This window comes from Vombatus ursinus, unplaced genomic scaffold (genome assembly GCF_900497805.2).
Source record: "Vombatus ursinus unplaced genomic scaffold, bare-nosed wombat genome assembly UNPS02000580.1, whole genome shotgun sequence".
NCBI classification, from domain to species: Eukaryota; Metazoa; Chordata; class Mammalia; order Diprotodontia; family Vombatidae; genus Vombatus; species Vombatus ursinus.
Window position 1 is genome coordinate 24,862,759 of NW_020940358.1, and position 11,273 is coordinate 24,874,031.

General features: G+C 35.5%; 1 protein-coding gene across 2 annotated transcripts in view; it reads right to left on the minus strand.

The window, feature by feature from the left end:
* Nucleotides 1-1,740: 1,740 nt before the first annotated feature.
* Nucleotides 1,741-11,273, minus strand: part of ARFGEF2 (ADP ribosylation factor guanine nucleotide exchange factor 2) — a 108,935-nt gene continuing 99,402 nt past the window's right edge. For both annotated transcript variants that reach the window (XM_027851359.1, XM_027851348.1), the window contains exons 35-39: nucleotides 11,021-11,151; nucleotides 9,571-9,739; nucleotides 8,414-8,552; nucleotides 6,070-6,187; nucleotides 1,741-5,588 (exon numbers count right to left, since the gene is read on the minus strand). In XM_027851359.1, coding sequence (XP_027707160.1) covers nucleotides 5,418-5,588; nucleotides 6,070-6,187; nucleotides 8,414-8,552; nucleotides 9,571-9,739; nucleotides 11,021-11,151 — 728 coding nt within the window. In that variant the 3' untranslated portion in view covers nucleotides 1,741-5,417. The remainder of the gene's footprint in view (nucleotides 5,589-6,069; nucleotides 6,188-8,413; nucleotides 8,553-9,570; nucleotides 9,740-11,020; nucleotides 11,152-11,273) is intronic.

Genomic DNA, 11,273 nt, shown 5'->3' on the forward strand with positions numbered 1-11,273 from the left:
TCAAAAATGACTTACCTTGAAAAGCTGATTAACATTTTATAAAGGGGAAAAATAGACCTTTAATGGAATAGGGGATTTTGATGCATTTCTAATGAAAAGACCAGAGCCAAGTAAAAATTTTAAAGTGCAAACACAAGAGTTCAGAGAAACCTAGAAGGATAAATTTATCGAGCAATAGAATGAGGAAGAACATAACAGGAGGATCCGAAAGAATTAAATAAGATAGAGGACCTGGGGATTAATTGGTTCTGTTCTGGTCTATAGGGAGGAACAAAATTGGAAGATAAAAGTTTTACTGTAGAAGGAAGAAAAAGGGTATAGAATTATTATTTCTCAAAATTGGGGTAAGAAAAGTATATAAACACAGAAGAAGGTGAGGGAGGGAGCAGTCATCATGCATTCCTTTTTTTTTTAGCTAGGCAATGGGGTTAAGTGACTTGCCCAGGGTCACAACAGCTAGTAAGTGTCAAGTGTCTGAGACTGCATTTGAACTCAGGTCCTAGTGACTCTGGGGCCGGTGGTCTCTCCACTGCACCACCTAGCTGCCCCAAAATGAACATTCTTATCGGAACAAGACAGAGAAAGGGAAACGGAGAGAGACAGAGAGAATGCCATTGAGGGAACAGCTGCAAGCAAAACAACCTTCTCCTTTGGAGAATAGATTCCAAACAAGGGATTGGGGGGGGAGAGAGAAAAGAAGTGAAAATTAAAGGTTTGCCTATCAATTGAGGAAGGAACCACAAATTGTGGTATGGTAGCAGGACATGGTTGCATTGTGAGATTTATGAGAAATGTTTTCAGAGAAATTTGGACTGTTATGAATGGGTACAGAATCAAATTATCAAATAAGCATGACTAGGACAATTTATTCAATAACAACATGATAAAGAAAAGCTACTTTGAAAGAATTAACTCTGATCATAGCAGTGGTAAACCATGACCCTAGACTAGAAGTACTATGTCCATCTCCTGAAAGGTGATGGACTCAAGGTGCAAATGAAGGAGAAGGAGGAGCAGGAGGCTATTGCAGTATTTTTTTTTAAAATGCACAAAGGAAAACAGAAGTTCAGAAGGAAGCTCTGAAAGTAATATGTTAAAATCATTATATAGATTTTTAAAAAGCGAATTATATGAAATAGATATTTGTAGTTTCATGTACAATCCCTTTTATGTTCTACTTTGTACATGGAAATGCTCATTTTAAGTTCAGAGTAAGATTGAAACATAGTGTAAGGTGCTATGTTAGCTACTTTATTATTCATATCCAACAGTTAAACGGTATGACTTCAATCACTAGGTTATATGATTATTAATAACACAGTGTTATGAGTTTTTGTTTTCTCAGTAACATAAATTAATTGCAGCAGTTTCAAGAGAAATGTTAAACTGTTTTGGGGCCAGTTTTCCTTTGTTCTTTCAAGGAAAATAAAAATTGATACCCACAATTTATGATTACTACCAATAAAAACAAATTCTCTCAATGACAAGGTATTTAGTAACTTAAAACTTTTATTATTATTTTTTAAAGAGCTAAGAGGAACCTGAGATCAACTAGCCCAGCCTCCTTATCTTAGAGGAGAAACTTATACCTTGATACCTCTACCACTATAGGGAGGGAAAGTGACTGTGCATGGTAACCAGTGGCAGAAGTGGCACGAGCCTCAGCATGGGTTAAGAAGAGTTGTCTCCCAAACATGAAACAATAGCTTGACAGGCTTTAATTACTACATTAAAAACAACTTCATTTTTAAAACTTTATTGATTTGCCACCTGATTAAAGCATGGAATATTTTAACAATATTATACATAATATTTTTACATAGAAAACTTTACATAGCATTTCATATTATATAATTCTGCTCATTCTTTCAAAAATGTATACATCCATTGGGTAAGGAATGCTTTTCATTAAATTACCAATATTAAATGCACTTAATTATAGCATGTAGATTAAACCAAAGTAGCTATTTAACTAATTTTAGGCATTTTAAGTAGGTAAAACATACATTTTTGCACATGAAATATATTTGATGCAATATGCAGAGAAGTCTTTTTAAAAATCAGAACATTGAGAAAACAACACCTTTGATCAGTATTGAATTTTTCTGACCAAAGATTGCTAGCCATAGTCATTCTTTAAAATGATCAGTTTTTATTTTTAAACTTCAAAGTTTCTGATGGAAAAAACAGATTTGAATTTAAACAATATCTATCTTAAAACATTAATGAAAAAATACATATTTAGGATCCACCTTAAATCTAAAACATATCCACCTGTATCATAACAACAAACACTAGAAATGAATGAGATATGGACACTCTTGGGTTGAACTTGGTCAGAAAACTTTTAGCATTTTTTTCAGATTATTTTTGAGGGCTGTAGCCATCATCAAAAGGTATTTTTTTTAAATGTTTAGATTATTTTCATTGTGCAAAAGTTAACCTTTTACCTAAATATTTTGACCCTTTTTCAACACTAGAATATAATATTCATAATGCATATTCTTTGGTTATGTTGGTATACAAGGATGGGAAAGGGAGCAGTAGGATATTTTATCAGAAAAAAATTCTGTCTAGAAATGTCCAATTTCCCTTCCTGTTCATCATCATGATGCCCATGGCTGTATAGTTCCCCATTTCACAATGAAGAAAAAACAGAACTGGTGTACGATACACTGACATTTTAAAGAATATCGTTGTCTAGAGACACAATCAACATTCAAAGCATTGTGAAAAAGAAGGTGGTGAGCCCTTCACCCCTACTCTACTGCTTTACTGAATGGCAATCTTCACCCAAACCAGACACCCAAATATCAATTTCATTAATTTTTGAACAACAGAGATTATAATGTCAACTCTTAAGGAAGTAATCTAAGGAGAAGAATAAATTTATTCAAGAATCAGGCTGTGCTTAATAGCTTACTACCAGAGGCTAAGTGCTCTTGATAGCACTTTTCCAACCCAGCATCATGGAAACTGCTCTAGATGATTTTATATCAAGCTTTTTAAAAGGAGTATTACCAGCAAAACTAAAATGTTACGTTCAAAAAAAGATTTTTCCTTAGAATGATTTAAAAAAATAAATCCAAGCTTGAATGTTCAAAGGGATAGCCTTGCAAAGCTGCCCCAGACTTCTGAGAAGGGAAATCTCATGATTATTCACATGCAGGTGTTTAAAGAGTAACACAGGCATAGCTTACAGAACGATGCCTTGGCCAATATCATCTGACAACAGCAATAGTAATACATTATAACCAAACCCCATCTAACATCAGGAAATTCTGGTTACTGACTGAAGGCAATGGAAGCATGTGGCTAATATGACTGAAAATTCATACGGTTCACATTTGGTGAAACAATGGCACACTAAACACACACACAAAGGTATCTCCATGAAAAAGGGGCAGCCATTATGGGGACTAGAATGCACATGGATAAAGATGCTCGATTTTTCTGGCTATACTAAGAATAAACAAATATCAACAGAAACTGCTGACATATATATAACAAATGACAGCACCAGGGAATGAGTCTTTGTACTAAGTTGGATGTTGCTAGGTAAAGAAGCAATGACTTCAAACATAAATATGTTAGAGGCTACATTTAAAAAATATTTGAATTATGGTAAAATATACTTATTTATTCCTTTCTACTGAATTCAACTTTCTTATATGCATTTAGTAACTTAAAGGCCCCAAATTCCTATTATTTCTTTGGTAATAAAATTAAACTCTCTTGGGGGATAGGGAGAAAAAACCCGATATAGAATTCTGCTGGCCAAAGCCTGCTGGTCAAGGCTGTAAAAAAAAAAAGCATTAGTAAGAACTTTTATTAACAAAAGCACCAGGAATCTTACTCAAAAAAGAAGCCTAAATTCATCAGATCTACAAACTGGTTTCCCAAGATATCAACCTCTAAGGCCCCAGAAATTTATATTAATTAAAATTCAACTAAAAGGATCAGAGGGCATAGTTAGAAACAAATATATTTTAGTAATTGTGAATAATACTTTTTATAATTCTCAGTGGTGCTAGATGCAGCTGATGAAAGGGCTCAGATTGCACAGAGTAAGGATTTTATTTTCCTTGCCTATTACACATTAAGTTTGTAACCTTCCCATGATGCAGTATATAGATTATGGGCTTTGGACCACATTTTTGCAAACAGAAAATTGTTTTCAGACCACTGCATCTATAGTTCAGGTATACTGAAGTTAGATTATTGCACTGTCAGCAGTCTGATAAGAATTCTAGAGCCTATTCCAAAGTGTGTCACCAGGGTGATTAACTGCAGTGCATGATCCTGTTTTCTGGCTGTCCTAACATTTTGACGTGCTCACTTCAGTTTAAGCACACTGACTTTGGACAGTAGAAATCAGTGTGATGCCTGAGGGCTCTTCTCCCCCAAAGTCACTACTAACAGGTCCTGCAAAGCTGTGATATTAACAGTGGGGCACACTTTAGGTTCTGTAATAAAAATAAAAATGCCCTGAAATATTTATTGTTCAAATATAAATTAACTCTGGCTAAATAGACATCTTCACTATTACTTAATATACTATATTTAAGAGGGAATAGATTGGACAACAAATTCTGGAAATGTTTTTTAACTTTCCATATACATTCTTACTTCAGTTTGAGCAATTTCCCTCAGATGTTTGCCTTCTTTGATGGCTGAGTTCTAAGGTACTCAATACATAGGGAGGTAGGAGGCATTCACTACAGTCACTGTTACCACCCAATCTTAACTGTAGCACATTTAAACTTTTGAAAAAAGCTGTTCATAAAATACTTTTAAAAACTCTCAGACAGCAAGAGGTAAACCTCCTTTCCCCCTACTTTTTACAAACTGGGCTAACAATAGCTGATTCAAAGCTAACACATACCCAACCTGATCTAGTTTAGTGTACACTCAAAGAACAACAAAAAAAATCCAGCCTAGTTTTTAGGTGGCAGTGAGCCATTACAATATATTTTATTAACGTACTCCCTAAACAGCACAAACCTATACAACTATATTCAGTATTTTCAAAGATAGAAATTCTCTCGATAAATCATTTACAACCAATTACATGAATTAGATAGAAAATGACAGCATCTTTCAATGACAGATTTGACAGACCTGAATCAGCAAACAGGAACAGAATGACAGGGGTGAAACAAACAGACTTCAATTTGACTATTAACTCAGTATGCAACAATTTAAATCAAATATTACCAACCCTTAGTTAAGCTACTTTTATGAGATGCTCCTTGTTGGCCAGAGTAGGATGGACACTTTCCCAAACCACAGTTTGAAATGCAAAATGCTGCTTCCTTGATTTTCACAGTAAAGCACCAATGAGCATTTCTCCTCTTGTGAACGGAGGCGTTACCAAAGCTTGGCAGAAGGTCAGCAATGACCAATCTTGCTTGGAGCTACCAGGCTGGCAGCTGTGTTAGCTGTAATGGCTCTTTTGGAATCCATATTTTGTACACGGCACCTATACGGAGGAAAAACTTCCGCAGAACAGCTCGAAGCTCAGGGATCAGGTCAAACTGCATAATTTCACATAGATAGGGGTAATACATGGAAGCATGTGCTTTAAACTGGAAAGAGAAAAAAAAACAACACTTGTAATCACATAAAATTAGATGAGGAGCTCATCATTTACAGAATTACAGATACAGATCTGTCTTTTCCTAACATTCACTGATAACATTTTCAGTAAGTATTTGATAATAATCATTCACTAGCATCTCTGCATTCAGCTTTAGAACCAATTCCTCACAAATATATCAGAAAACTTTACCTTCACTGGGAAACTGTATTATTGGTATTTTTACCTGTCATTTTAACTGGTAACAAAAAAACAACATAAAGGTATTTAAACATTTCCTGGACTATAATACTCAGTACCACAATAACTTGAGTCTTGGACTCTGGTGTCCTTTCATAGCAGAGTGTAATAAATTTTTAAATTCTAAACCAATTTCATAGCTTATACTTTTTCTAAGCCAATGTGTGTTGTTTGAGTTGTAATTAAAACCCAACGCTAAACAACAAAATACAATAAATTACAATATTTACCTTTTCATCACTTATTTTGAGCGTTTTGGTTAGAAGTAACAGTAACAGGTTCGTCCAGGCCTCTCGATGGCTTTCTGAATTTACAGTAATAAAATAACCAAGAGCTTCACTACAAACACTACGGGGAAATTCACAGAGGAAGATACTTACATAAATTCATTCATTCAATAATCATTAATCAAATATTTACCATGAGCAATCTATTGTTCTACTTTCCAAAACACATCCCTCACTTTCCTACCTGGCTTGCGCATTATTCCCTATGCTCAGAATGCCTTCTTCCTGTATTCCCACCTGCTGACCTATCTCCTTCGAGACCCAATTCAAATATTCTTTTTCCTATAAAGCCTTTCCAGATCTTCCTAGATAGGAGCACTCTATGGTGTACCTGTCTCTCAGAACTCTGTACCCTTCTTACACACTTGTCAGATGTGATTTGGATTAGAGACTGGTATACATGTGTTATTTATCTCTAGCCCCTAACAGACCCAGGATAACATATAATACTGATAGTCTGTAGGTGCTTAATAAAAACTTATTGAAAGAATAATAGGACCTATGGAAATATAAAGATAAATACAATGCTGTGCATGCCCTCAAGAAGCCTTTGATCCAACAAGGGACATAAGACATAAATGTAGATAAATGATATGTAAAACAGAATATACATAGTATTTTAAGGTTTACAAAGCACTTTCCTTACAACTACCTTGAGTCACTATGTTAGAAAGTTTCAGATGACATCTGCCCCCCAATTTCACATAAAAATCTAAATGTTATGAGAAAAATGAAGTGGATTATTGCTCATGTATGGTCACACACTGTTTATTCATGTGACAAGCATTTAATGATTATTTCTAGCACTGTGGAAGGAAATATGGCAGCAAAAAAGCCTAACACACAACGGTCCCTGGAAAGACAAACTCTCTACATATAAAATAAGGAGGGGACAACTAACTCCAAGTCAACACACACATGCACAATGTACTTAGTTGTTGTTTTCTTTTTTTAGGTAGTTGGGGTTAAATGACTTGCGCAGGGTCACACAGCTAGTAAGTGTCAATTGTTTGGTTTGAGGTCAGATTTGAACTCAGGTCATCCTGACTTTAAGGCCCACAATGTACTTGGTACATATAACAAATACCACATAAACCAAGCACACAGAGAAGATGGAATAAAGATTATATAGAAAACCCAATTTTCTTGTGGTTTTATTATCCACACTTTCTCCCACCACATATATTGCTTCATCTTTCAGCCTTACACTTCTCATTTTGTTTTCTGTCACAGAAAAGGTTTTAACATCTCTTTAAGAGAGGCTATGAAATCTCCTTCTCTGGAGATTTATAAACATACACAGAAATACCTTTGGAGCACATCTTAAGCACAAGTCTGGTATTTTAAGATCCTTTTTTGCCACTAAGTCTAATAAAGAAGCTTTATAAAGACCAAACAAGATTTGTGAATATTTCATCAGAAAATTAATTGTAAAAAACCACTGGACATGTATCAGAAAACCTAGTAGTTGAAGTACTGGTCCTGACCTTTACTTGTTGTATGACCCTGAGAAAGACACAATCTCTGAACCTTTGTTTCCCTGTTCTGTAAAATGGGGATAATCATGCTTGTTACCCTGCTTTACAGGATTGTTTCAAAGAAATGTCTCTGTGAATCTTAAAATGCTATAGAAATATAATTATCATTGTGTCAGATATTGCTAAAGTATGTGTAATTTTACATTTGTAGAGTGCCTTTTGAAAACACTTAAGTTTTCAAATTACATTATTCCTTTTTCTTCTGTTCTAACATGGAACTTTCTTGCAGTTGGACAGTGTCCTAGGTTTAATGGGCTTAACTCCGTGAAATGAGGGGCTCACAAAGGTCTATACCCAAGGTCATAGAGTTAAATACTAAGTTGTGGAGCTGACACTGAAACCTAGACCTTCTGATTCCAGGCCCAACTTTTTTTTTTTTTCCAGCATGTGATGCTGTGTCTCTACTTGACAACCATTAGCATCTCCATTTTACTGATAAATAAATAGCCTCAAACAAAAGTTCAGAGACCTAGGCAAGGTCAAACAGCAAGCTAGTAACAGACACATATTGATTCTAGAAAGACTCGAGCATTTCCCACTATATTTGATTTTCTTTCAACTATAATTCCATTTTGTACTATACAACATTTATATATGTGTTTTATGCATATGTATACAATACATAAATAAAAAAATATCCTTTTAATAAATACTCTTTCCTTTTCCCAACCCCATTAAATAAGGGATGTCCACCCTATCCCCCACTCACCCCCACCCTTTTTTGAAAAACAAAAAACAGGCCATCATACGTTAGGAGTCTATGCTGTATCTCTTCCCAGGAATCTTTTCGGTTTTCATCAATGTACATTCGGAAGAGGATTCTTAAACAACATGCCAGACTGCTGGTCTCTTGTTTTAAAAGATTGGGTTTAGATTTGCCTTTAAATCCTAAAAGCGATTAATACAAAATAAATACTTTTGGAATAATTCTTAAAAAACAATTCAGAAGGAACATGAGAACTTTAAGCACAACAGTTACTTCCGGAAGTGATGGAAAAAAAGGCCTATACATTTTTATACATTCGTGTTCATGGCACACTTGAGATAATTACACCTAATAACAAAATGAATAAGAATGTCTCATAGCATCAGAGTAATCACATTTATTTTCTCCTTAAATACAAAACTCTTTATTATCCAATTGCACATTTCTGTTTCAGGGGGTTTTCTGGTTTCTATCTGTGATTTCATTGGTGTCAGGAACTTTTTCTACTAATGCAGATCAGTAACTCTCAGTCTTGGAGAACTGCCCAGGGTCCTGAGAGAAGTGACTTGCCCAGGGTCATATAGCCAGTGTGTGTCTGAAGCAGGGCTTGAGTTCAGGTCATCCTGACACTCTGGCTACTCTATTGCAATGACCCTCACTCAGTCTTACGTTATAAGTGATGTTAAGTTACATCATTACCTTTAGTGATGTATTACTATATATGAAAAGAAGAATGAAATTTGGGGGAATTTTTAAAAATAGGGTGCGGTGTTTGTTTTGGACAAAATGGAAATATAGGAGAAAACTTCAATATATGATACTTTTTAAAGGCATACTTTATAGAAATGAAGTCACTCTGTTAGTTTGACAGAGAGAAAGACTGAGAAAAAGCAGAAAATTCAGGTATCTCCTACTACATAGACACACACTTTTGCAATTTGGGAGGAGAAAACTCAACAACTTTGAATTTTTCCTTGGCTCTTTATATATCCACATATAATCCTTTATCACAGCACAATTTTAAAGTGAGATTAATTATTTGAATTTGACCTTCATCCTCTAAAGCATTTCCCCTCTAAACGACTCAAGTAAAATAATAGTTTCTGGCTATGGTACAAAACGTGAAACACTTTCTTTTTAATATCTTAGGTTAATGCTCAGCTTATCTCATCTTACTTAGTAAAATTAAATTTTACTTACCTGCTCTCCACAAGACTGTTCGTTGTTCATAATTTGAGTTAAAGGCCTTTGAGAATGAATGAGACTCTTGCAAACAGTCCAGTAATTTAAAAAGATGCTGTGAAGACATGTATTTATACATTCCTTGATCCTCTGTGTCTATGTGAATATCAGCATCCAGTGTGTCTCTCTAGGAAGTGAGAGTGGGAATAACTGAGGGGCATCGTATGATTTACAACCGGAAAATAATTTAGATGAAGTAGTCTTTGCATATTAGTAAGTAAAGAGGCTAAGGTTTGATATTAGACAGGAACACACCTGGCAGTAAGGAAAATACTGCCTTTTGATGGGGAGGACACTGGGTCCCCACTGACATATTTGCAATCATCTGCTTCTAGTTTAAACACAGTGAATAATAATAGTTATCCCTTCCACATCACGGTGTAGAGAGGCATGGTACCCCTGCAATCTAGAAAATCCACGCCCTCCCTTCATACCAGAGAAGAAGTCTGAATTTATTCTTTTTCTTTTATGGGGTGTTCACAGAACCTTATTGTAAAATTTGGGCTAAGTATTTGGTCACAGGCTCTGTGCTGTCTGCTGGCCTTTGCATGCCATCTATGGCTTCCACAAAACTCCCAAAAAATTCCCATTTAATTTTTTATGTTGACCTGTGATATACTGAAACCATGATGGGAAAAATCATGATGTGGAAAGGATAATTACAGTTGGTACTGCACTTAATGGTTTACAGAGTGCTTCAGAAGACATCATTTTATTTGATTTTTCACAGGTCATGAGGTATCTATTGTATGGATTACCCCTATTTTATATGTGAGAAAACTTGGATTCAAAAAAGCAAAGTATTTTACTCAAGAACACAGAGTCAGAACCTGAATCCAGGTTTTCTGACAGTGTTTGTGCCACTATACCAGCTAGTCTCTATTTCCCATTTGATGAACATTTCCTCTGTTTCAAGGCCTCAGATGGGGGTGTTGCTTAGTGATTTCCTCATAGGGGCCACTCTTCCTTTCCATCCTTATTTCCTATTAGTCTTCTCCAAGTGTACTGCAATCTAATGCCTTTCCTCTGGCATTCTTCAGAATTTCTGAGTCTCCCTTTATTCACATGCTCAATACCTACCCATCACCTCTCCAAGTCCAATTCAGAGGCCACCTCCTCTAGGAAAAACTTGTTAGCTCAAATTGGTAATGACTTTCCCCTTCAGTCCTTATGTAGTCCTCTATACTGCTTTAATGAATTGAGGTAACATAGTAGCCTGTGTTGGACTCTTATTCTCTCACTTGAACGAGTTCCCTGCAGGTATGGTTAATTTCTTATATAAACTCTGTATTGCCTCCAATGATGGGCAAAGTACTCTGTACCTGACAGATACTTACCAAATGTTGCATCACCAACAAAAATAAAAGGGAATTTGGGTGGACAAGATGTGATGCCCCAAACAGCTTACCTGAGCTGCCACCATGTGCTCAGCATCCTCCTTTTTGCTGGTTGCTGGATAGAATACTATGTTGTCAATGGTCTGTATCAATTCCAGCTGAACCACACACTTGATCAGGAGGCCGGCAAACAGCTTCTGGTCTATGTGAACAAGGCAAATTAAAAGCCAAAAATAAACCCTGGTAGTTCTAGCAGTAATTAAGACCATGAAACTTTAACTGAATTTGGACACAACACATAACTAGAAAGAGACAATGAAACTA